Source organism: Agelaius phoeniceus (assembly GCF_051311805.1).
Source record: "Agelaius phoeniceus isolate bAgePho1 chromosome W unlocalized genomic scaffold, bAgePho1.hap1 SUPER_W_unloc_1, whole genome shotgun sequence".
In the NCBI taxonomy this organism is placed as follows: Eukaryota; Metazoa; Chordata; class Aves; order Passeriformes; family Icteridae; genus Agelaius; species Agelaius phoeniceus.
Genome location: NW_027509866.1, coordinates 2,211,927 through 2,238,351, shown reverse-complemented (window position 1 = coordinate 2,238,351; position 26,425 = coordinate 2,211,927). Strand labels below are relative to the sequence as shown.

The following is a 26,425-nucleotide window of genomic DNA, read 5'->3' as shown; positions in this document are numbered from 1 at the left end:
TGCCTTTGCAGCCCAAGGTGCCCTGGGACGTCACCATGGAATGCCTGTGACTGCCTCTGACATCAGGGCTCTTTACCATCCCAGAAAGCCCTGGGAGGTCTCCATGGAGCCCCTCTGAGGGCCTGTGACAAATGTGATCCTTAGCAGGCAACCATCACCAAGAGCCTGTTGCTATGGTCAGTTTCCATGGCAACCATCACCAGCCCCCTGTTGCTGTGTTCAGTCTGTTGGCAACTCCATGGAGACCCCATGCCAGGGTGGTTGCCATGGCCACCAGGGCTGGCACCAGCTGGGATGCTCGGTTTCCACGGGCCGGGCTTCAGGAATGGGATTCCCCAATTTCCTGCTCCCGCTAAAACCGCGCTGCCCTCGCTGCCCTCCCGCCTCCCATGGAAAGGACAAAAGGCAAAGATCCCGGGCTGGGATAAGAACAATTTATTGGGAACAGCAATGAGATATGGAAAAAATGGAACAGAAACAAAATTGATAACAGAAGGGATAAATAAAACTGTTTACAGAAAAAACTACAACACAACTGACTGTCTCTTCCCATCCACAATTTCCCCTGTCTGGAAAGGACACCCTTCTCCTCAGGGAGAGCGAGAGAGAGAGTCCCTTTCCTGCCCCTGGCAATGGCCTGAGGTGGGAGTGAATGTAATATCATAGCCATGGCCAGACCCTCACGTTCTTCAATCCCACATCATGTCATGGGCAGGAAAAGGGAAGGTGTCTTCCCAGCATGGATCGTGGGGAACACGGATCCCCAGGACTCTGCCCAATGTGGGTCCTCTAATGGGGGATGAAGCTGGTTCATGAAGTTGTTCCTGCAATCGAGGCGTTTGCAAGGCTTCCCTTACTGGTGGCTCCGTTGGTGTCTGGTCAAATGAGAGCTGCTGGTGAAGCTCTTCCCACACTGGGGACACTCGTAGGGCCTCTCCCCATTGTGGATGCTCCGGTGGGTGAGGAGGGTGGAGTTGTGCTTGAAGCCCTTCCCACAGTCAGGGCAGCGGAAGGGCCTCGCCTCTGAGTGAATTCGCTCGTGGCAGAGGAGACTGGAGCTGGTGTGAAACCTCTTCTGGCACTCAGGACACTCGTAGGGCCTCTCCCCAGTGTGGATGCGTTGGTGGATGATGAGGGCAGAGCTGCAGCTGAAGCCCTTCCCACACTCCCCACACTCGTAGGGCCATTCCCCAGTGTGGATCATCTGGTGGCTGATCAGGGTGCTGCTCTGCCTGAAGCTCTTCCCACACTCCAAGCACTTGTGGGGCTTCTCCCCATCATGAAGCTGCCCATGGACCACCAGCTCTGAGCTCTGGCTGAAGCTCTGTCCACCCTCCTGCCTCAGGCTGGGTCTTTCCTCCTCAGAGCACCCTGGGCTGGATTTGGAGCCCCTTCTCCTGTGGGATCTCTGGGACTTGTCCTCCACGTTGGAATTCTGCACTGTGGAGCCATTTAAAATGGCCTCTTCCATAAGGTTCTGCCACAGGGATTTGCCCTCCCTAGTCTCCATCCTCAGCTCCTTTTCTGGGGGAGGAAGGCCAAGGAGAGGATGGGATTTGCCTCCGTGCCAGAGGGAAGGGGAAGGAGATCCCCCCAGTGCATCCCCAGCAGGACGGGGTTGGCAGCAGGGTTGTCCTGGAGCCGGGGGCTGTGCTGGGCAGGGAGATGGAGCAGGAGAGAGGGGGAAATGGGCATTGACTTCCTCCTCACCTGCCCGGGGCTCCTGGGGCACCTTCTTCTTCCTCACAGCCTCCTCCTCCATCTGGCCAAGATTATGGGATGGAAAATCCTGTTTTGAGAAGAAAACAAGGGATAAGTACATTGAATTTTGTACTGGTTTGAAGGCAAACCTGGGCAGGGTCTAAACCAGGATTACAATTTAATAAGAAAATGAAGATCAAGGCAATGATGCAGAAACACTGCCTTAAACTGACAGAGTCAGGATATAACCTGACACCCTGTTGCTGCTCAGGGTGGTGGCAGCAGTCCCATTAAATGGTGGCTGCAGTCCTGTGGAGTGATGAACGTGATTCTGTCAAAGCAGTGATCCTGTAGAAGGGTCTGGTCTTCCTCTGAAGGTCCAGTGGTGGTTCTGGAGCTCTTGTCCTCTGGGAATCCAGTAGGCAAGCTGCTCCTGGTGTTGCAAGGCTCAGCTTATATCCAGGTAGGAATGCTTGGATCCTCCCCCTGGGCGGAGCATCCCACAATGGGAGGATGGAATTTGATCAGTCCTGCAGTGACACTCAATGGCCCATTCCCAGAAGATATCTCCCCTGGAGGGCGTTATCAGGGCTGAGTCATGGAAGAGATCAAGAACACTGCCCCACCTGTTTATAGCAGTTGATGAAGATGGGGATTGAAAACATGCATTTGGTTCCATCTTACATTGCAGCCTGAAACAGTGGGGGAACCCCTGCTCAGGGGGTGAACACCACCCCCCTTACCCAAACTGGCTCAGGTGTAAAACCCCCACCCCGGGAAGGCCACGCACACAGGGGACAATGTCACACTTGCCCTGCCCCAGGGGAGGTCTCTGTCCCTGTCACTCCCTTGCTCTCCCCCCTTTTCTCTTTCACAGGCCGGGGGCTTTGCCAAATCTAAGAATAATTTTTTTCTCTTTCCCTGTCACCTTTGTGGCATCTACACAGAGCTTTCCCTTCCTTTTCATAATCTTTTCATAAAAGAGGTATCGCAATGTATTGGGCCGAATTTCCACGTTTCTTTTATCAGAATGTGCCAGCAGCTGAGCTGGAGCTGCGCAGGACCAATGGATTTTGGAATTGCCACAAAATTGCTTCTACTGTGAGTTTACTGAACTTTGGGATTTGTTTGTGTGTTCACCACAAGTGACTTGTGGGAAGAGCAAATTCAAGGCATTTTCTGTAGGGTTAAGTTTGATTTTTGTCAAGAAACAACTTTACTTTGTCCAGTCCCCTGGGGATGGTCAAGGGGTCACTGACCCTCTCACACTGGGGGATGCTTGGGAGGGGTTTGGGGGGTTGTCCCTGTCCCTGTCACCCCAGGCCATTCCCCAGGGGTGTCCCTGTCCCTGTCACCCCAGGCCATTCCCCAGGGGTGTCCCTGTCCCTGTCACCCCAGGCCATTCCCCAGGGGTGTCCATCATTCTCACCCAGGGAATGCCTGGGGGGTCTCCCTCCCTCTCTCCCCTGTGCCAGGGGGTGCTCGGGGGAGTCTCTGTCCCTCTCAGCCCAGGGGATGCTCGGGGCTCTCTGTCCCCTGGCCCTGGGGGATGCTCGGGGGGTCTCCATCCCTCTGGCCTCAGGCAATGCCTGTGCAGGGCTGGGCACCAGGGGCTCTGTGTCCCTCTCACCGCTGAGGCTGCTCGGGGCTGGGGGGGCTCTGCCACCTTCTCACCCCTGGCGAGGCCGGGGGGGTCTCTGTCCCTCTCAGCCCTGCTGGGACCCCACCCAAACATCATCGGGGTCACAGGGACAGAGACACCCCCAAAGCCCCAGAGGGGCTGAGCCTGGGATTTGGTTTGGGGCTGAGGATTTAGGAAGAGGCTGGAATTGGGGCTGGGCTTGGAGTTGGGGCTGAGATTTGGATTAGAGCAGGGATTGGGGTTAAGGCTAGACATGGGATTGGCTTTAGGGCTGGGGTTGGGATTGGGTCTGGGGCTAGACGAGTCTGGCACTGGGATGAGATTAAATACAGAACTGTGAGTGTGTCTAAACGTGGAGTGAGATTGAGACCAGGATCAGGGTCAGGTTTGGGACTGAGCTCACCCAGAGCAGGACAGCAGGGATGTCACTGTGGGAAGGTTTGGGGAAAATCCTGGTTTGGGGAGAAACAAGGTGTGAATGCCTTGGGTTGGGGATTCCTCTTGCCCAAGTCCATCTCTAGAAGTTACCTGATGTCCATAAAAACCTCCAAAAATAAAGAGTGTATAAAAACAAAGCCACCAGGAGTGTCCCATTTCCAGTCTCATCCCTCTGGGGTTCTGGTGGTCCCCTGTCTCTGGGCTGTTGGGGATCCCATGGGTCCTGGGGATCCCCCCTCTCCAGGGTCCTGCTAAGGGATGCAGGCAGATTTTGGGGTCCCAAGGTCCCTCTCTCCAGGCTCCCCTCAATCCAGCCACTTGGGGTTCCCCCCTCTTCCCACCACCCTGTCCTGCTTTAGGGCAAATTTGGTTGAAAACCTCCAAAAGAAGTTTCCTCTGGAATGCAGATTCAGCAGCACCATCCTCAGCCAGTGTGGGAAAATATTTCCTTGGAGAAAAGTGGAAAAAACCACTTTATTTAACAGGCAAAGCATTCACCAGCACAAAAATTGAACAATATTAAGCAATAAAACCTCCTGCTGCTGGAAAATAGGTGACAAACTCCAAAAGTCCCTCCTTGGGCTGGGGCTTGGCTCACTCAGTGTCTTATCAGTCTCCTATCAGTCTCTTATCAGTCCCGCCTGTATTGGAAATGCCGAGGCCCAGGCTCAGCCTGGTGGTCCACAGGCGGGAGCTGCCGGTGGTGTTCTGGGTGTTCAGTCCAGAGCAGGTTTAAACAGCACCAAAGAAAAAGAAAAAAACACAGTTGGGGGAACTTCTCTGCCTCAAAGAGCTAAAAACTAACTAAAAGAAAAGGAGAGCTCTGTCCTGCCCTCTGTCCATCCAGGAGCCGGAATGTGGAGGAGTGAGTGCAGTGTCTGAAAACAAACTGCAGCTTCTTCCTCCTCCCCTTGGCTCTCAGAACCAGCCTTAAAGGTGCAGAACTCATTTCTGGGCTAAACGGACCGATGGGGCACGAGCATCATGAAGTCACCCCAGGACGCGCCCCTGTCAGGGTCAGGGGGTCCCGTCCCCGCCTCATCTCCGGGCTGCCGGGGGTGCCCCAGCTCCGGTATCGCCCCTTCCCCTCTCCCCGCCCCGGGGGTCCCCCGTTCCACAGCCCCGGCTCTCACGGGGATCCCCAAAACCAATGTCCCGCCCCGTCGGTACCGGGCCATCCCCACGTGGACCCCCCGGGACCCTCCCGAGGGGCGATCGCGGCTCCTCTGCCCCCAAAAAAGCTCCTCTTAGGGAGCCCGGAGATACCCGGGGCTCGAGTCCGGGATCTGCCGGCTCCGAACACTCTCCAAAAAAATCCTCCCGGAGACCCCTGGCTGGAGTTATTTGGGAATTTGGCTACTTGAGCTGGGCTTCTTGTGGGACTTTTAGCAGCCTTGTGTTCCTCACTTGGAGTAAATGAACTTTATCAGTCACTCTGATATCATTTGCTCCCTCTCCCCCTGTGATTTTAAGAAACTTTTCAAGGAAGGACAACAAAATATTTTCTTTTTCCTGGCCACCCACAACAGCCATTTTCCTCATAATTTCTCCCATAAGTTCCACAGGAGGAAGGAGGGACTGTTTCCAAGTGTTCCTCCAGAGAGAACCACAACCTCCTCAGAGGAGGGAACCATGATGCTGTCAAAGGCACTTGGAGCCAGACAACAGTGCCCTGAACTCACTGTGCCAAAATAATGTTGCAATTTGGTTAAGAAAATTTCCGGAGAGATGCCTCCGCATCAATTAAGGTGCTAACAAGACCAAACCCTACGTGGATTTTATTAAACAGTAAATGTGAGGTAGAGAGAGAGTTGGAAAGAAAGAGAAAAGGGGGGGAGAGAAAAGGAGTGACAGGGACAGAGACCTCCCCTGGAGCAGGGCAAGTGTGACATTGTCCCCTGTGTGTGTGTGGCCTTCCCAGGGTGGGGGTTTCACACCTGAGCCAGTTTGGGTAAGGGGGGTGGTGTTCACCCCCTGAGCAGGGATTCCCCCACTGTTTCAGGCTGCAATGTAAGATGGAACCAAATGCATGTTTTCAATCCCCATCTTCATCAACTGCTAGAAACAGGTGGGGCAGTGTTCTTGATCTCTTCCATGACTCAGCCCTGATAACGCCCTCCAGGGGAGATATCTTCTGGGAATGGGCCATTGAGTGTCACTGCAGGACTGATCAAATTCCATCATCCCATTGTGGCATGCTCCGCCCAGGGGGAGGATCCAAGCATTCCTACCTGGATATAAGCTGAGCCTTGCAACACCAGGAGCAGCTTGCCTACTGGATTTCCAGAGGACAAGAGCTCCAGAACCACCACTGGACCTTCAGAGGAAGACCAGACCCTTTTACAGGATCACTGCTTGGACAGAATCACCTTCATCACTCCAACAGGACTGCAGCCACCATTTAATGGGACTGCTGCCACCAGCCTGACCAGCAACAAGGTGTCAGGTTATATCCTGACTCTGTCAGTTTAAGGCAGTGTTTCTGTATCATTGCCTTGATCTTCATTTTCTTATAAAATTGTATATCTGACTTAGACTCTCCCCCAGGTTTTCCTTCAAACCAGAAAAAAAGACAATGTGTGCACCCTTTGTTTGGTTCCCAGAACAGGATTTCTCATCCCGAAACCTTGACTGGATGGAGGAGGAGGCTGCGAGGAAGAGGAATGAGCCCTGGGATACCCAGGCAGGTGAGGAGGAAGTCAGTGCCCTTTTTCCCCCTCTCTCCTGCTCCATCTCCCAGCCCAGCACAGCCCCCGGCTGCAGGACAACCCTGCTGCCAACCCCGTCCTGCCGGGGATGCACTGGGGGGATCTCCTTCCCCTTCCCTGTGGCACGAAGGCAAATCCCATCCTCTCCTTGGCCTTCCTCTCCCAGGGAAGAAGCTGAGGATGGAGACCAGGGAAGAGAAATCCCCACAGCAGAACCACGTGGAAGAGGCCATTTTGAATGGCTCCACGGTGCAGAATTCCAACGTGGAGGAAAAGCCCCAGAGATCCCACAGGAGGAGGGGCTCCAAACCCAGCCATTATGCTCTGAGGAGGAAAGACCCACCCTGAGCCAGGAAGGTGGACAGAGCTTCAGCCAGAGCTCAGAGCTGGTGGTCCATGGGCAGCTTCACAATGGGGAGAAGGCCCACAAGTGCTTGGAGTGTGGGAAGAGCTTCAGGCAGAGCAGCACCCTGATCAGCCACCAGATGATCCACACTGGGGAATGGCCCTATGAGTGTGGGGAGTGTGGGAAGGGCTTCAGCTGCAGCTCTGCCCTCATCACCCACCAACGCATCCACACTGGGGAGAGGCCCTATGAGTGTCCTGAGTGCCAGAAGAGGTTTCAGACCAGCTCCAGTCTCTACCTTCATGAGCGAATTCCCTCAGAGGAGAGGCCCTTCCGCTGCACTGACTGCAGGAAGGGCTTCATGCAGAAATCCCACCTCATCAGGCACCAGCGCATCCACACTGGGGAGAGGCCCTACGAGTGTCTCCAGTGTGGGAAGAGCTTCACCAGCAGCTCTCACTTGACCAGACACCAACGGAGGCATCGGTAAGAGAAGCCCTGCCAATGCCCCAGTTTCAGGAAAAGCTTCATTCACTACTCCAAATTCATCCTCCATTGGAGGCCCCACGTTGGGAAGAGCCTCGGTGATCCATGTTCCCTGTGATCCATGCTGGGAAGACACCTGTCCCTTTTCCTGTCCCTCCCAGTGACATGACGTGGGATGGAAAAACATGATGGTCTGGTCATGGCCCTGTCATTACATTCAGTCCCACCTCAAAACACTGCCAGGGGCAGGAAAGGGAATCTCTCTCTATCCCTGAGGAGAAGGGTGTCCTTTCCAGACAGGAGAAATTGTGGCCAGGCAGACCCAGTGAGTTGTGTTTTAGTTTTCCCTGTAAATCTTTTATTAATCTCTTCTGTTATCAATATTGTTTTTGTTCTGTTTGTTCCTTATCTGGTTGCTGTTCCCAATAAATTGTTCTTCTCCCAGCCCGGAATCTTTGCCTTTTGTGCTTTCCATGGGAGGCGGGAGGGCAGTGAGGGCAGCGCGGTTTTAGCGGGAGCAGGAAATTGGGGAATCCCATTGCTGAAGCCCGGCCCGTGGAAACCGAGAATCCCAGCTGGTGGCAGCCCTGGTGGCCATGGCAGCAGCCTTGGGAGCGGGTCCCTGGCTGGGGCTGTGGGAACCTCTTCCCTCTGGTGCCCAGGGACAGGAGTGGAGAGAGCGGCTGCAGCTGAGTCGGGGCAGGCTCAGGTTGGATGTCAGGAAAAGGTTTTTGGCCAGAGGCTGCTGGGGCCCTGGCCAGGCTCCCCAGGGCAGGGTCCCAGCTCCAGGGCTCTCTGAGCTGCAGCAGCGTTTGGCCAGCGCTGCCAGGCCCAGGCTGGCATTGTTGGGGTGTCCTATGCAGGGCCAGCAGTTGGACTGGAGGATCCTGATGGGTCCCTCCCAGCTCAGCCAATTCTGTGCTTCTGGGATCCCATGGGCCTTGGGATGGGGCTGCCAATGGTTGCCATGGCAACGGGCTCTGGCTGCAGGCCTGACTTGGTGTCCATGGCAACCACCCCGGCATGGGGTCTCCATGGAGCTGCCAAGGGACTGAGCATAGCAACAGGGGGCTGGTGATGGTTGCCATGGAAACTGACCATAGGAACAGGGTACTGGTGATGGTTGCCATGGAAACTGACCATAGCAACAGGGGGCTGGTGATGGCTTCCATAGTAATTGACCATAGCAACAGGAGGCTGGTGATGGTTGCCATGGAAACTGACCATAGCAACAGGGGTCCTGGTGATGGTTGTCGTGGAAACTGACCATAGCAACAGGGGGCTGGGGATGGTTGCCTGCTAAGGATCAGATTTGTCACAGGCCCTCAGAGGGGTTCCATGGGGACTTTCCAAGAGTCTCCAGGCTCTTCCACAGCTGGAATGTCACAGGCAGAGACAGGGGCTCCATGGAGACCTCCCAGGGCTTTCTGGGGATGGTAAAGAGCCCGGTGGTCAGAGGCAGTCACAGCCATTCCACGGTGACATCCCAGGGCACCTTGGGCTGCAAAGGCACCCATCTGTCACAGGCACTCACGGGGGCTCCACGGTGACATCCCAGGAGTGCCCAGGCTGCCAAAGAGCCGGGATGTCCCAGACACTCACAGGGGTTCCTCTCATGGGCACAGTGGGAGCTTCAGGCAGCGTTTATTAGAGCAGCTCCTGTTGGGTCACAAGGTACAGAAAGGATCCCCAACAGCCCCCACAGATCCCCAAATGTAACCATTGAATCAGCGATGACACAGACTCAGATCAGAAGGCTAAGGGCTAAAAGCCACCTGTTTTTTTAATCCTCTTCTTTTATATCTTGGTTTTCTACAGGTGGACCTCACTGGTCATTTAATCAACACATTTCACATGATTAACCAATTAAGACAACACCCTTCAGTAAACAACTTCATGGAAAAGAGACAACTTATTATAGACATTGTCAGGCACCGTTATTGATGTTTGTTTTATGTTGGGCCTTTCTGGGGGCTCCCTGGATGGGGGAAACCCTCCTGTATCAGTTCTGTGCCAGGTAAAAGGAGATGCATGGGACTTTTTCACTCTTCAGCTTCTTGTTTATTGTTATCTTATCTAAAGTTTTGCATTGCTGTCCACACCAGGCTCAGGGTGCTGGAAAAGCACCGCACAATGTCGCCAAAATGTACAGTTTCAAGGTCTTTTAAAGTTGTCTCATTTTAATTAACTCTTAAAACATACATTATTTCTACTTATTTACCAATAACTCATCCCTTGACTGACCACATAACCTCTGCACTGTGCTTTCCTTGACCAATCACCCTGTGCCAGCAACACTGCAGAAAATGGAGTAGATGAAGAAGAAGACAGGGACTACACCCCAATTCCTCCATTGTGCTTCCTATCTACACCATTCTAAAAATCCCAAAAACTAAGTTTCTCACCCAAGTGACATACTATACTATCCTCTGATCTATTTCACACTTGGTTAAATTCTAATCTATCTCAAAGTCTTGGAAGTCGTCTCCATGGGTGAAGGTTCAAGGCAGTGTTTCTCTGGGGGTCAGGATTCCTCAGAGCAGACAGAGAAATATTCCCTGTACCCTGGATTCCCACACATTTAACCTAAAATACTTTAAAGATTTTAAGTTATCCAAAAATGATCCAGGTAAGTATGATTAGAAGGAGAAGAAATAGAAAACAACAGAAAGACAGAAGATCCAGAGAAAGACACGCACATGGGTACCAACAGCTGGGTTCCAGCATCACCAACAAAAGGAACCCCAGCAGAAGCAAGACACAGACCCTGGGCTGGCCTCGTGCTCCGGCTTTTAAGCCCCTGGGCCTTCATGGCCCCGCCCCTGGGGTGGGACTGCCAGTTGCTTGTCCAATCAGAGACAGGATAGATGCATCTGGTAGTGTGTGATTGATTGACAGCTGGGCCAATCAGAGCTGGGTTAGCACCACCCCTGCTGTGTGATTGACAGCTCTGCCAGGCCAGGGCTGGGGGCGGGGCTCTGTCCCACCACAAACCAAGGCCTGACCCGGCCCTGGCCCCGCATGGAACAGGTCTGCCTGGCTTGGCCTCCTGGGGGCTGTCTGACAGGTCCCACTGAATTTGACATGTCAGGCGCCACTTCCCATCTCACCATGAAGCACTGGGGCTCCGTGCTTTTATTCCTATGGGAAAGAACTGCCTTTCTTGTCTAGGCACCCATGGCCAAAATTGGGATTCTGCATCTAAAATTCCCTATATCCAAGGGTTACTCCCAGAAAAAATCTGCCCATACAGTCAAGTCTGGCTGGCCTTGGCCTCTGGTGGCTGCCTCTCATCTGCCCCTGCACCACTGGGGCTCACTTGTTTCCTTCCTATGGAGACCATTGTGACACTGCGGAGCATTGTGGAACCAATGGGCCATGGTGACACTGCAGGCCCTTGTGGAACCTGTTACACTGTAGGAACTTGTGGAACCAAGGGGAACATTGTGACCCTGCAGGGTACCATGGATCCAAGGAGCAATTGTGACTCTGTTAGGTCTTGAGGAACCATGGAGATCGTTGTGACCTTTTTGAGCCTTGTGAAATGAAGGGGCCATTGTGACACTGTGAGTGCCATGGATCCAAGGGGCCACTGTGACACTGTGGAGCCTCATGGAACCAAGGACATCATTGTGGCTCTGTTGGGCCACATGGTCCCAAGGGGCCAGAGCAAAGCAGCGGTGTGGGAGTTAGCCCAGCTGTAACTCAGAGTCAGACAGATTTTACCCTGGAAGAACTGGGCATGAGTTTCCAGCCCTGGGAATCATTTGTTTAACTTAGGGTGAGTTTGAGAGTTCCCCCATAAGCCTTTAGTGTTGTTATGCCAATTGTCCAAGTTCTCCTCCCCTATTGGTTACTTGTTTCCCCTCTAGGGTTATTGTTCTAGAGAGTTCTACCCTCAAGTGTATATATTGTTGCTTCGCCTTTATCTCAGGTCTTTGAATCCCACCCCTCATACTGTGCTCGACTTCTCCATGTTTATTGTTTTTCACCCTGTTACTAAAGTTCTTTTTGGGCAACTCCATTGATCCTGCTTGTAGGAGCGTTGGGGGCTAGGATGGTTGGGACGGATGGAGACGAGAGATCTCTGAAGCCAGGTCTTGGAACTTGTGGTTTATTGCAAAGGGTGTGGGTGCAGGGGCCTTGTTTGGAGCTGCCAGCCACAGCTCGGAGCAGGCCCGAGAGAGGAGCTCGAAAGAGGCGCCCAAAATGGATGCCCAAAAGAGGAGGGGAGTTCCCATTACAGTACAATAAATCTTCTTCTGTGCTGCATATTCTAATTTTCACTAACCAATCTGGTACAAGATACAAATCTTATAGCATTTACATACAGCCTATGAGAATCATTACATTACCATACTGTGTTACATTTTAAACCCTAAAAACTACTCTTTGCACCCCTTCTGCCAAGGTAGTAGGGTCTGCTCTGACCCTTGGACCTGTCTGCAAGCAGAGGGTGTTGTTTCATCAAAAGAAGATTACCTTCAGCTGGCCATATCATTGTTTTCCAGTTGTTCAGTAACTAAGGCTTGGTATCTCAAAGCTTGATTTCATTTCAATCTCACTTATAGTTTCCATATTCTCAAAATCTTTTGACAGGCAATCATATTTATAAGGCTTTCCTGTTTCATCTTCCCCAGCATCTGCTCCTTTTCATTTTCACCACCCTTGCCCTGAAGTTGGGGAACGAGAAAGGTTTGTCACAGCCACCCTCATTGCGACCTTTGGTGCCCGAACAGGGGCCCTGACATTCAGTCATGTCAGCTGGGGTTAGCTGATGGATAGGCCAGCGCTCCCCAGGATTTTGGATTGTGCTGGGCTGGCAGATTCATCATTGCTTTGATGGACCTCGGCCAGGATCCACAGGGACAGCGACAGTTTCACCTGCATAGGATTGCAGGTGGGTTTGGGGAAACGCAGGACATTTATTGCCCATTTTGCCACTGTGTTTTTACAATATGCATCCACATCCCATAACTGATTTGGGGTGTTCCAGTGGCTGTTCCACGTAAGGCAGAGAAAGAGAAAAATGGGCAGCCGGATGTCCAAAGTAGAAAGGTGTGTGTATGGATGCTTTAAGTTAATTCTCACTGATCATGACCAAATATCTTCAAAGAACAAATTAAAATCAATCATGAAGTGGGTCATTAAAAATTTTCCATATGCCCGTGAGTCTGACTGTCCTCCCTCCATCTTGGCTCCTCCACTTCCTGCTACCACAGCCTTCTCTTCAGCCCTGAACGAACCTCCAGACTCCACCCCCACAACTGCGGGTCACGCCCCCACTGTCAATCATTCCACCTCCACCCTGGGCCATGCTCCAGAAGGGCAGCCTGGAAGTCCGCCATCCTAAATCAAGGCCTTTCCTCCCCAACACCTGACAAAATGGCAGCACCCTCTGCCTCACCCTCCTGCAACAATATAACCCCATGATCCAAGATACTAAGCCCAACTGTCACACTATTTCTAATCCAAATGTTTCTGCTCCAAGTTATTCTTCCTCCCCAGAAGACAGTTTGGATTCCTCAGAGCCACCTCGCCCCTCAATCCCAGAAGATCACTAGGAAAGGATCCGGAAAGAAGCAGTTAAGGAAGGAGACTGGCAAATAACCTCGAAACTCCTCGTTGCCCCTGTATGTTATGAAAGAAGGGGGCAGAATCCCAGGTATCAGCCATTGGTTTATGGGGAAATCAAGGATCTGTGTAGGGCAGCTAAAGACCATAGGAGGGACTTACCTTGTTTTAATGGCCTAATGAGGGCCATGTTTACAGCACATGCTTTAACCCCCTATAATTTAAATTATATCATGACCAGGTGGTTGTAACGTACAGAATACACCCTGTAGGAAGGGGGATGGAAATGTTTACTAAATCAATTAATAGCAGACTATGCTAATAATGAGGCAAGGGTAGAATTGACAATCAACCATCTAGCTGGAGAAGGTCAACACAGCCTACCAGATGATCAAGCAGCAGGTATCCCCAGAGAAGTATTGGATGATATCAAAGAGATGGCTTTGAAAGCTTTAATCCAGGTATTGGATGGTAGCACCGCCAATTTGGACTAGCTTGGGTGGCTGCAGCTAAAGCTTTAGGGCAATCAGACCATCCTGGGTGCCTGTTGAGTAAGCAAACCAATGCTGCCTCCCTCACATTGAGTGGCTGCTCTCAGACACAGAGACCATCAGACACGCCACCTTGCAGAACAGCGATAGAGTTTTTACTCTGGGCACATGGGCATGGCTGTGTAGACTCTGAGGGCATGTGCTGCATGAACCTCTCCAGCCACAGCGAGTCAATCCACAAGAGCATTCAGGTACTGAAGGAAGGGTTCAAGAAGCTTCAAGTGGAAAACAAAGACTGGTTCAAAAAACTCTTCCAATCCAAGGGACTAAAGGGTTGGATGATGTCGAGCTAAAACAGGACTATTCATTCTCTTAGTGGTTGTTGTTGTATTGTTAATTGTCCCATGTTTATCTGGATGCTTTTAGAAAGTCTTACAAAATTCTCTCAATTCCATCTTTGTTGTAAAACAGAAAGGGGGAAGATACCCAACACAGGCTCCTCATGGACTCCATGGAGGAGAGAATTAGAGGCCAGGATGGCACAAGAACCTCTCAGAGACTCAGTGTGGGAAGGAAAATCCTTGAAAGTACCTAAAAAATTCTTAAATCCATAAAGTACCTTAAAAACCTTGAGTATCTCAAGGCATTAATGAGCCTCACTGAGTGTCTGTACAAAGCTCTCCAGGGACTAATTACAGCAGATAATTGGAGGCCAGGATTGCAGAGACCTCTCAGAGCCTCCAAGGCAAAAGCCAAAGCCAAAGTCCTTTGAAAAAGCTGCAGTCCCTGCAGGGAGCATGAAGGAGCCCCCAGGGCCATTGCTGAGCAAGGCTCCCCAGGGACTCCTTGCAGCAGATCCTTGAGGCCACTGGGATGTGGGCTAGGGGGGGATGCTGAGGGCAGCACAAGGGGCTGACAGTGCCCAGCCGGGCTGGGGCTGTGCCAGGAGGCCCCAGGGCCTCAGGACAAGGTGTCTCCTCCCAGCCCTTGCTGGCACAGACCCTGCTGTGCCCCAGGGCACCAAGACTTGGCTTCTCTTTGTCCCCACCTGTCATCACTGCCTGCAGTTCTCTGCTCTGCCTGGGGCCTGGGGACACTTGCTCAGTCGTGTCCCTCTCTGGGACCCATTAAAAGTCCAAGAAAGTTTGGAGCTGGATTCTGCCTTGGAGTTCTGGAGAGGTTTCTTCAGCTCCCTCTCAGGGACTGATGCTCAGGGCCTGAGCACAAAGCCCCAGAGGCTGATTAAAGTCCTTGTGCTGTGTCTGTGCTGCTGAGCTGGGCTGGGCTCCTGGCACAGAGGCAGCTCCTGGTCACCAAGAAGAGCTTCAAAAGCACATTTCTCTGGATGAGCAGCTCTTGTGCCAGCCCAGCAGGGCTGGGGCACTGCCTGCAGCCAGCCCGGGCACAGCCCAGAGGCACAGAGAGCTTCAATCAGTCAGGGCTGGGAAGGGGCTGAGAAGTGCCTGGGGCACATTCACTGCCAGCCCTTGGCACAGGAACCTCTGGCTGCAGGACAATGCAGCTGCAGCTCCTGGAGCCATCTCCTCAAGCTGGAACATCCCAATGCCTGCAGAGCCTGTGAGTCCATTCTCTGCTTGTCTCTTGTGCAGAGCAGCCAGGGGTGCCCAGGGCTGTCCTGCAGAGCAGGGTCCTGCAGCCCAGGGCGCTGTGCTGGGGCAGGGACTCTGCTGCCTGCCAGGGACAGCTCTCAGCCAGCCCTGGCAGCTGCTCCCAGCACTGGGGGACAAGATCTGGGTGGCAGGAGACAGCTGGTGAGGCTTGGGAGTGTTCTCCTTGTGTGGGGAGGATGCTGCATTGTTCAGGACTGCTCCCAGCATGGCATTGAACTGCAGAACATTTCCAAATAGATCATACAGGGAGCACAGCAAGGGAGGACCTGAATAAAAGGGAAAAGCCTGCTTTTTAAATCTACTTCTCTAGGTTGCTTGGTTTGGAAATTGCACACAGATATTTATCTCTCAATTCAGGCTGAGAAAAATAAAAAGAAAATTTCTCTCAGATATGAATAAATTCTGCAGTGACAGAAATCAGCACTTAGAGGCAGCCTCAGAGCCGCTTTTCCATCCTCCTCAGAGTTGCTCTGACGTTGCCATCAGAGCCTGCAGAGCCAGAGCTGCCCCTGGGCAGTGCCTGAGCTGGGAGGGCTCTGCAGGGCAGAGCTGAGCCCCCAGGGCTGGGCTGGGCTCTGGCAGCACTGGCAGGGCCCAGCCCTGGGCACAGGGAAGCAGCTGCTGGCAGGGACAGCTCCAGGCAGCAGAGCCCTGGGCAGGCAGTGGGGGGAAAGTGCCCCCAGGCTGTGCTGGGATATTTCAAGTCCTCTCCAAACCCAACTATTCCATGATTACTTTTCTTACAGATCCCCATGCCAAGGCACAGCAAATGTCCAACAGCAGCTCCATCAGGCACTTCCTGCTGCTGGCATTGGCAGACACTCGGCAGCTGCAGCTCCTGCACTTCTGCCTCTTGCTGGGCATCTCCCTGGCTGCCCTCCTGGGCAACGGCCTCATCATCAGCGCCGTAGCCTGCGGCCACCACCTGCACACGCCCATGTTCTTCTTCCTGCTCAACCTGGCCCTCGCTGACCTGGGCTCCATCTGCACCACTGTCCCCAAAGCCATGCACAATTCCCTCTGGGACACCAGGAATATCTCCTACATAGGATGTGCTGCTCAGCTCTTTTTCTTTCTGTTTTTCATTTCAGCAGAGTATTTCCTCCTGACCATCATGTGCTACGACCGCTACGTGTCCATTTGCAAACCCTTGCACTATGGGACCCTCCTGGGCAGCAGAGCTTGTGCCCACATGGCAGCAGCTGCCTGGGCCAGTGCCTTTCTCAATGCTCTCATGCACACGGCCAATACATTTTCCCTGCCCCTGTGCCATGGCAATGGCCTGGGCCAGTTCTTCTGTGAAATCCCACAGATCCTCAAACTCTCCTGCTCCAAATCCCACCTCAGGGAACTGGGACTTCTTACTCTAGGTTCCTGTTTATTTTTTGGCTGTTTTGTGTTCATTGTTTTCTCCTATGTGCAGATCTTCAGGGTTGTGCTGAGGATCCCCTCTGAGCAGGGACGGCACAAAGCCTTTTCCACCTGCCTCCCTCACCTGGCCGTGCTCTCTCTGTTCCTGAGCACTACAATGTTTTCCTACCTGAAGCCCCTCTCCATGTCCTCCACATCCTTGGATCTGGCCCTGTCAGTTCTATACTCGGTGGTGCCTCCAGCCCTGAACCCCCTCATCTACAGCCTGAGGAACCAGGAGCTCAAGGCTGCAGTGTGGAGACTGATGACTGGATGGTTTCAGGAACATTAAACTGCTGGCCAATTTCTGCAAATCACTTGTAATAAAACTCAACTTTTATATTTCTTCTTGGTTTCATTTCCTTTGTTTTTACTATTATTTTTCCTTTGTTTTACTTTTTTCATATTGTCAACGAAGAAAAGCCATTCCTTGTGCAATTTCTCATTTTGTTTCTCTCCACCTTCCCTGTGGCCACAGACTGTGTCAATGAGGGGCTCCGCTCTTGATGGCTTTAAAAGAACTAAAGGATCTCCTGGCAGTTTTCTGCAGAGATGCCCTTTTGTTCTCTTCTGTAGAGCTGCAGCAGCAATGTCTGTGTGCAGAGCTGGGGCAGATCAGTGCTGGCCCAGCAGCTGTGCCCAGCAGCAGCAGCAGCACCACTTGGTGTTGCCAGTGCTGCTGCCGTGGCCCTGCCCCGCTGCCCTGGTGGCCCTGGTGTTGCTGCAGGGCCTGAGTGCTCTCGGGGCCGGGCACAGCCCTGGGGGTGGCAGTGCTGGGGCTGCAGCAGGGACAGGCCATGGGCACTGCTGGGGCAGCGCTGACGCCTCAGGCCAGGCCCTGGGGGCTCCAGGCTCCTTGCCCAGGCTCTCTCAAGAACACGGCCAGGCCAATGCTCAGCACAGAAACCCCCGTCAGCAGCCCCAGGCTGGCCGTGGGCAGGCTGGGGGCAAACAGCATGGCTGGGGCTCTGCAAGGGCCCTGGGGCAGACGGGAAGGAGCAGCAGAGCAGGGGCTGATCCATGCCCAGTGCGCTGCACAGCCCAGGGCAGCGTCCCAGAGCGTCCTCATGCAGCTGCCAACAACATCCCCCCTCTGCAGCCCTGGCCTCTCCCCCAGCTCACACAGGTGCCCCATCCTTGCAGGCACAGACACGGCAGCACTGCCTCAGCAGCCCCTGGTTGCATTGCACACAGCAGGGCCAGCACCCCCATGCTGTTGCTGTGGGGACATGAACCTGAGGGAGCACAAATGCCATCAGCCCCTGGGGCCAGCAAGGCCTGCAGGACACCAGGGAAACCACTCAGCCTTGTCCTGGCCTCTGCACTCAGCCAGAAAGTTTGTTCCCATCAGCTGGCAGTTTCCTGTGCCACTGCAGACGCTGTTGCTCAGAGCCAGGGCTGCCTGGCAGCCACCCCCAAACTGCCCTCAGCATTTCCTTGGCTGAACCTTTGCTTTCTTATTCTTCCTGCTACAAATCTCTTCCTCTTGCCCAGTCCTGTTCCCTGCCCTGCCAACAGCCCATCCCTGGTTGCCCTTTCCTCTCTGGCCCCACTCCCCATTGCAGTTCCTGCCTTGGCCCCATGGGAACATCCCTTGGGCAGCAGGATCATCCTACAAGTGCTGCAGGAATTGTCTGCAGGCTCCTGCAGTGCCTGCTGCTGCTCCCTTGCCAGAGGCACCCCAGGCCAGGGGGGCACATCTGGGCTGCTGTGTCTGGCTCTGGGGCTCCCTGTTCTGGGCAATGAGGAGGAGCTGCAGAGGCTCTGCAGGACTGACAGGATGGGCTTTGGGGCTGCCAGGAGAAGCTGAGGGACCTGGGCTGCTGGAGCTGCTGAAGAGGAGGCCCAGGGCTCATCCTGCAACTGCTCCAAGGGTGGTTTCAGAGAATCCCAGAATCAGCAAGGGTGCAACAGGCCATGGAGATCATCAAGTCCAACCTGTGCCCTGACACTGCCTTGTCTCCCCTGGGCCTCCTCTTCTCCAGGATAAACAACCCCAGCTCCCTCAGCTGCTCCTCACAGCTCTTGTGCTCCAGACCCCTCACCAGCCTTGTTGCCCTTCTCAGGACATGCTCCAGCCCCTCCATGTCCTTCCTAAACTGGGGGCCAGGAACTGGACACAGCACTCGAGGTGCTGCCCAACCAGTGCTGAGCACAGGGGAAGAATCCCTGCCCTGCTCCTGCTGGCCACACCATTCCTGATCCAGGCCAGGAGCCATTGGCCTTCTTGGCCACCTGGGCACACTGCTGCCTCATGTCCAGCCTGCTGTCCATCAGTCCCTGCAGGTCCCTTTCTGCCTGGCTGCTCTCCAGCCCCTCTGGCACCTTGTTGAGGGAGAAAAGGGAAGGGTGGGGAACGGGTCCAGATCCAATCCTTCCGGAAATGTGGTGTTTGCTGGCATTGCCAGTTCCCAGATCTTGATATTTCCCTATTCTAGCACAGCCCAAATCCAGCAATTTGCTGGCACAGAAAGCCAAAACCAGGCAAATACCTGGTACCTACAGCAACCCAATCCCGTGTTTGCTGACACCACCAGTGCCCATATCCGGAATTTTTCAGATGCCTGCACAGCACAATTCCAGCAATATACTGGCACAGAAAGATCACATTTGGCAATTTCCTGGTGCCTGCACATTCCCCACCCAGATCTGGTGTGTGCTGGCACTGCCAGTGCCCACATTGGCAATTTCCTGGTGCCAGCACAACCCAAATGCAGCAATTTTCTGGCAAAGAAAGCCAAAACCAGGCTCCACCCAGATCTGGTGTGTTGGGGTTGGTTAAAAGAAGAAGGAGAACTTGGCTTAAGGCTGTGGGAAAACCCTCTGTAGTTGGGGTCAGCAGGAGCTCCCGCCCATAATCCTCTTGTTCAGGTTTGCAGATTGTTACTAGAAAGTTCTGAGTTCTCTTTGCTACCATTGGTTACATTTTACTGCAAAAATTTCAATATTCATAATCCTTCCTTCCTCTTGGATCCTTCCCTCAGATCCCACCTTAACCCCTCCCCATAAATAAATGGATAAATATCCCTGCTAGACCCTGGACCCAGGCTTTTTTCTGCTTTGCTCTCTCTACTGTGCACGCCGTCCTGTTTGTTGTGTTTGCCTTCATTAAAGTTCTGTTTCCAGAGCACCAGATGGAAGCAGTCTCTGTCTGTAAAGTGGCCAGAGCTGGTTCTCAGGGAAACCACTGGCCAATGGTCCGGACGAGGGCCAGAAGGTTTCACTGGTGTTTGCTGGCACTGCCAGTGCCCAGAGCTGGAAATTTCCCTATTCTGACACAGCCCAAGTGCAGCAGCAATTTACTGGCACAGAAATCCAAAACCCGGCAACTTTCTGCTACTGGCTCTGGCACCACCCACATCTTGTGTTTGCTGTGCCAGTGCCCAGATTTGGAAATTTCCCGGTGCCAGCGGAGCCCAAATCCAGCAGATTTCTGACGCTGGCAACGACACCACCCAGATCTGGTGTTTGCTGACAGTGCCAGCGCCCAGATCTGAAAACTTCCTGGTGCTGGCACAGCCCAAGTCCAGTGATTTGCTGGCACAGAAAGCCAAAATTTGGAAATTTCCAGGTTCTGGCTCCAGCACCATCCAGATCTGGTGTTTGCTGGGACCGCCAGTGCCCAGATTTGGAAATTTCCCGATGCCTTCACAGCCCAGGTCCAGCAATTTGGTTTTACCTAGCTTAGGCAGAGAAGTTCCTGGGACTGTGACTTTCCTTTTTCTTGGAACTGTTTAAACCTGCTCTGGACTGAAAACCCAGAAAAATACCTGCAGCTAACACCTGTGGCCCACCAAGGTCTGGGACACTGCATTCCAGCACCAGAGGGACTTAGAATAGACCGAGTGAGCCAACTACAACCCACAAAAAGGACTTTCTGAATTTGCCATCTCTTCAGCACTGCCAGAGGTTTCATTTAATATTATTCATTTTTCATGCTTCTGAATACTTTACTTGTTAAATAAACTGATGTTTTTTCACTTTTCTCGAGGGAAGTCTTTTCCTGAACTAGTAGGGGGAGGGGCTGCTTGAACTTGCTTTCTAGAAGGATCACTTTTGGAGGTTTCCTCCCCAAATTTGCCCTAAGCCAGCACAAACAGTCATCATGAAAATTTCACCAGTGGCATAATTTCCTGCTGGCAAATCTTGTGACAGAAGCTTGACCTTGTTCTCCATGAGACATTCTTGGGAAGAGCAGACAGGAGAAGATTCCTGGAAAACTGAAACAGCTTTCCAGAAGGGAAATGAAAATGAAACAATCCAAGATCTTTTCCTCTATTTATTTCTATGCTCCCCTTTTCCATGTTGCACTACATCTCCATCCCAGGAATTCCAGATGCACCGTACCTCTAAGATCGGTGACTTAGTGATTTTTAGACACTCAAAAGTACCATGAGCCTCACAGAGTTTTCCTTCCCCTGGTTTTACTGGAAGGCAAGACTGGAGATGTAAGTGCAGTGCTGGGGTCAGGTAGGAATCCTACAGCAAGGGAAGGTGGCCCGACAGTGTTTGACCCTCAGCCAGGCCAATGCAGAGCAGCAAGCGAGGGGATTGCTGTGCCAGTGTGCAGGAGTCAGGGCTCTGCATCTGGGCTCACCGCTGCAAAGTTCCCGTGTTTGGACAGACTCAGGGGCTGTGCCCGGGGCGCGCGGGGCTCGAACGTGGGGCTCGTGGGGCGAGCGGGGAACGGACACGGGGACGAACGGCCCCGGTGCTTCAGTTGCAGCGGCGGCAGCGGCGGCAGCAGCAGCGGCGGCAGCAGCAGCGACAGCAGCAGCAGCGGCAGCAGCAGCAGCAGCGACAGCAGAAAAACAGATATTTTAGAGCATTCTTTCTTTCTTTCTCTTTATCTTTTTCTTTCTCTTTCTGTTTTTCCTTCTGTTTCTCTTTCTCTCCCGTTCCCGCGGTCGGGCACCCTTCTCTCGGGGTCCCTTGCCCGGCGTCCCTCTCGTGTCCCCGCCTCCCTCTCCCCTGCCGGGCCGGGCCATGCCCCCGGCCCGCCCCCGGCCCCGGGCGGGGCTGCCCCGTGCCCGGCCCCGGCCGTCCCGCCGCGCTCTCGCCTCCGCCCGGCTCTGGCCGTGCTGGCGGTGGCGCTGCTGGGCGGGCATCAGTTCCTGGTGCGGGGGCGGCATCGCCACCCTTCGGCTCCGCCTGGCCCGAGCCCGGCCCCGGCCCCGACGCAGGCTCCAGCCCCGAGCCCGAGCCCGGCCCCGGCCCCGACGCAGGCTCCAGCCCCGAGCCCGAGCCCGGCCCCGGCCCCGGCCCCGGCCCCGGCCCCGGCCCCGGCTCCCCCCGGGGCCCGCGGAGGACACAGGCGGGGCGGCCGCTGCCGCCGCCTCCGCTGCGGCTTCCCCAGCCCGAGCTCCGCCGCTCGGCAGCGCGGCCGCCGGCCCCGAGCCTCCCGTGCCGCGTTCCAAAGAGCGAACGCCTGGGCATGGCCGGCCCGGGGCGGCTGAGGGGCGCTCGGGGGCCGTTGCTGGCCCCGAGCCGAGCTCTGACAGCCGCGTCCCGCCCGCAGGGAAGGCGCACGAGGCCCTGCAGGAGCGGTACCGAGTGGGTTCGCTGCTGGGGCGCGGAGGATTCGGCAGCGTCTTCGCGGCCACGCGGCTCTCGGACGGCGCCCCGGTGAGCGGCGGGGCCGGCGGCGGGCGCAGGAGGAGGGGGCGGAGGAGGAGGAGGAGGATGGGGCTGGGCAGGGCGGGCGGCGAGCTGAGCCCGCTGCTGTCCTTGGCTTGCAGGTGGCCATCAAAAGGGTGCCACGGAACCGCGTCCGGCACTGGGGCGAGCTGGTGAGTGAGCGGGGCCAGCGGCAGCAGCCGGGGCTGCCGGGCGGGGATGAGCCGAGGCCCGGCACGGTGGAAGCCGCCAGGACGCCTCGAGGGAGAGCGGGCGTGGGTCCAGCGCAGGGCGCAGAGCATCCCGGGCTGGCTGAGGGCTCCCCGAGCCCCGGCACGGCATCAGCCCCACTGAGGGCATCGTGCTCCTCCCGCAGCCCGATGGCAGCAGGGCCCCGCTGGAGGTGGTGCTGCAGGCCAAGGTGTCCACTGGCTTCCCTGGTGTGGTGCAGCTGCTGGAGTGGCTTGAGCTGCCCAACCACATCGTGATGGTGCTGGAGCGGCCAGAGCGGTGTCAGGACCTGCAGCGTTTCATTGGGGCACGGCGGTTCCTGCCCGAGGAGGTGGCGCGGGCGCTGTTCCGCCAGGTGCTGGAGGCCGTGCGGCACTGCACCAGCTGCGGGGTCCTGCACAGGGACATCAAGCCCGAGAACATCCTGCTCGACCTGCACACCGGGAAGGCCAAACTGATCGACTTTGGCTGTGGCACCTACCTGCAAGAGACAGCCTACACTCACTTTGCAGGTGAGCCCACGTAAGGGTGTACTCCTGGTCCCAGGATCTCATGGCCCAACATCTCCCAGCCCAAGCTGGCTGTGGCAGAGGGGATTCTCCCTTTTGCTGCCAGTCAGGGGACTGAGTCTTCAGCTGAGTTGCTTTAGAGCAGGGCTGGGTGGGGAGCCATCTTCCAGCCCTGCTGGCAGCCTTTGCCAGCCACTCTGCCCAGGGCTGGGGCTGAGCTGGGGCAGCCAGCCCTACCAAAACCCCCGTGGGTGGGGGTAGCAGAGATGGGGGCGGAAGCTGTGCCCCAGCCAGTTTGGTGTGCAGGCGAGAGGAAGGGCTTGGACTGATCCACTCTCCCTGTTTGCCTTGGCTTCCTAATGTCGCTGTCGAGGCGGTCACGACATAAAGCAGAGACCACAAGCAGTCTCAGTTGGCAACACTTTATTATTGAATATGGCTGATTTTTATACACTTTCCAGTTGTTTATCCTTCTTCTATCTTTACTATTGGCCACAATAGATCAACATAATACTATTGGTGAAAAAGTTATGGTGACTTAATTAACTTTCTAAAAATGTTTCATCCAGCTGCAAAGTTCTTCTGTCCCTCCTCTCTCGGTCTCCTTGGTTACAGCCTTGGAGAGAGCTCCTTATCAGTTTCTTCTTACTTCTCAGCTTCTTCTCGCTCCTTTAGCTAACAGGCCCGCTGTTAGCCCCTTCCACATCCTAATATTTTTGGGGCAATGCAGGCAGGGAGGATAAGGGCATGTTTTCCCCAGCATGGAGAGGGTTTTTCCTTTACAGGTCAGGGTCAGGCTTAGCCAGGGCTTCCTCTGCCCTCTTCTGACACCAGTGGCTTCTTTTGCAAGCCTAAGTTTGTGCACAAGTCCCAGGTGCTGGCGAGAGGGCAGTGGTCACCCTGTGTGCCACTGATGCAGCCCCCACAGGCCCAGGGATGCTGGGGCCAGGCTGTGGGAGCAGCAGCATCCCCCTGCTGAACTCCATCTGTATTCCATAGGAACACTGTCCTACAGCCCCCCGGAATGGAACGACTTTGGCTGGTACCATGGCGAGGCAGCAACGATCTGGTCCCTGGGCATCCTGCTGCACCAGATGGTCTGCGGGGAGCACCCGTTCAGGAGGGGCCGGAACCTCAGCTGGGGCCAGCTCCCGCTGCCACAAGGGCTCTCTCAAGGTGGATCCTCTTCTCTGGGCACGGGGGGAATCCCAGTGCTGGGAGCCAGCAGCGGGCTCGTGAGCATCCCGCTCTGGCAGCTGCTGAGGAGGTGGCACATGTCCTGCTCTCCTCCAAAACAGGGAATTGATGGGAAAGTTTAGGCCCAAGCCTGAGCGCATCCAGAATGGCCTGGCCATGGGAATAGTGGGGCAAAGCAGACAGGAGCCTTCTCTGGCTGACCGGCAGTTTCTGCTTTCTCTCCCCAGAGTGCAAAGATCTGATCAGGTGGTGTTTATCCGTGAACTCCTTGGAAAGACCCACATTAGAAGACCTGTTCTGTGATCCTTGGGTGCAGGATATTCCTCTGCCATAGAAGAAGGGAGAGAGCCACAGGCACACTTTGATCCAGGGCCCTGGTAAGTTGCAGCTCCACACATGCCGTGGCAATGAGAAGCAGAGGAAGCCAGACCTTTTTGTGCTGCCTGTGTCACTGCACCGGGGCCATGGGATGGGCACACGCAGCCCTTGTGCTGGAGCTGAGCTGCTCTGCCCAGCACTGGTGGCCGCCATCCAAGCTGGTTTTGCTTGTGCTGGTTCCCTGACAGCTGGGGCCCTGGGCAGAGGCCTGAGAGCCTGGTCTCCCCCCAGGGAAGGAGCAGGAGCCCCTGGAGAAGCTGTACCGGGTGGGGATGCTGCTGCTGCTGCTGCTGCTGCTGCTGCTGCTGCTGGAGACAGCCAGGATGACATCAAGGATGACAAGCTCTTCCTCAGCCTGGCCACTGGAGGCTGAAGGTGATGGACTTTGATTCTGGCACCTTCTTCAAAGGCAAACTCCACAGGGAATTTGCAGATGAGTCCCCACCTGGGGGAATTCTGCCAGATTTGGACACGGCCCAGCCTGGCTGGGAACCAAAGGTTCCCCCTTTGCTGGGGCAGATGCAACTCATCCTTCAGTCCCTGCCCAGCTGCTTTTTGGCAGGGCTGGGGGCATGGGCTGGGCTGGGTACGAAATGGGAGTGGGCTCCTGGCCCTGCCAACAGCCCCCAGCACCCACCGTGCCCCGGGCTGGGGCTGGGGCTGGGGCTGGGGCAGCCAGCCCGAGACAAACAAAGCCCCATGATGGGAGCAGAGGTGGGACTCCAGAACCTGTGCAGGGGCTGCTTCGCTGTGCAGGCAAGGAAGGGCTTGGGCTGCTCCACTGCCCCTGTTTGCTTTGGGATCACCGTGATTTTGGGGGGCAGTGCAGGGGGGAAGAGAGAAAGTGTGGGCTTCCCTCAGCCATGGCTGGGTTTTTCCCTACCATGGAAGAGTTGGGCCTTCCTCAAGGCCCTGACAAAGATAAGAGTTTTTACCGTTTTTCTTGTTTTCCCTTTTTGCATCTAATCTCTTTTCAATAATGTGTTGTTTGTTTTTCCAGAGGAAGCGTTCTAGGTGGTCCAGTGCAGATGGGGAAGTGCTTGGGAGCAGCTGTGGCATGGATGGGCTGTGCCCTTGGAGAAGGCTGAGGCCATGGTTTGGGAGCAGCTTTTCTTGCAGCCGTGGCTGGTGTGAGGTGGGTCCCTGTGTGCTTGGCAGGGTGGGATCAGAGCTTTTGGGAGATGGCAGCGAGCACAGGAGCATCCTGCTCTGGGCAGCTGCTGAGGGCTGGATGTGCCATGGCTGGCTGCAGGCTGGGCACATGTCCTGCCCTCCTGCTCTGCTGCCAAAGGCAGCAGGGATGGGCAGCTCTGGGCACAGCTCTGGGCACAGCCAGCACGGCCTGGGCCCCGCAGGCCTTGGCACAAGGGCCCAGGAGCCCTCAGCTGATGGGCGGTTTCTGCTTTCTCTCCTTGCAGCCAGGCTCTGCGGCTGCTGAGGCTGCTCTGGGCTCTGCCAGGGCTCTGCTGGGCTCAGCCCTGGGCCCAGCTGGGCTGGCTCTGCCCTCACATTGCTCTGACAGCTCTGCATCAGACGAGCCCCTTGCGAGCACAGCGCCTGAGCTTTCTGCTTTGGCAGGTGAGTGAGACTCTGCTGCAGGCCCAGAGATTGCAGCTGGGGACACACATCCAATTGGCAAGGACCCAAACTCTCCACAGTCCCCGCTGAACCCCTGGATCTGTACAGGCTGTTTTGTCTGTCCCATTCTTCCTTCTTGATTGGCTGGAATTGTGCAGTTGCACTTTCTTCCTCCTCTAGCAGTGCCACGAGTGGGCCAAAGCTGGCGAGTGGGCCGTGCTCCTGAGACAGTGCAGTCTGGAGCTGGTGGATGGAGAATTGCCCTTCTGCACTGCCAAACCAGAGCAAAAAGCCCTAAGTGGGTCTTTGTGTCTCTAAGAAATCCCTGACAGTTTCAAAGGGTATGTGCAGCTCATTTCCAGGCTGAGAAGGAAGGGCATCTTCTAAAGGATTTGGGGTTTGACAGAGTTTCCATTCCCAGTCCTGCTTGGAGCTGGAAGGGCACAAAGCAATTTCCTCTTGCTTCGACCACAATTTCAAATACCAATG

The 26,425-nt window shown here is 54.9% G+C and overlaps 1 protein-coding gene and 1 long non-coding RNA gene across 2 annotated transcripts in view; one reads left to right on the top strand and one right to left on the bottom strand.

Moving 5' to 3' along the window:
• Positions 1–1,295: 1,295 nt before the first annotated feature.
• The window catches only part of LOC143692506 (uncharacterized), a 194,254-nt gene continuing 169,124 nt past the window's right edge, over positions 1,296–26,425 (bottom strand). The window contains exons 2-3 of the long non-coding RNA XR_013180319.1: positions 1,711–1,789; positions 1,296–1,524 (exon numbers count right to left, since the gene is read on the bottom strand). This is a non-coding gene — a long non-coding RNA (uncharacterized LOC143692506). The remainder of the gene's footprint in view (positions 1,525–1,710; positions 1,790–26,425) is intronic.
• On the top strand, positions 15,787–16,719 carry LOC143692378 (olfactory receptor 14A16-like). The gene has a single exon (XM_077172613.1). It carries the CDS (start codon positions 15,787–15,789, stop codon positions 16,717–16,719), a length of 933 nt encoding a protein of 310 aa, XP_077028728.1.

Coding starts and splice junctions, on each gene's coding strand:
- LOC143692378 (XM_077172613.1), top strand. CDS start 15,787: ATGTCCAACAGCAGCTCCATCAGGCACTTCCTGCTGCTGGCATTGGCA.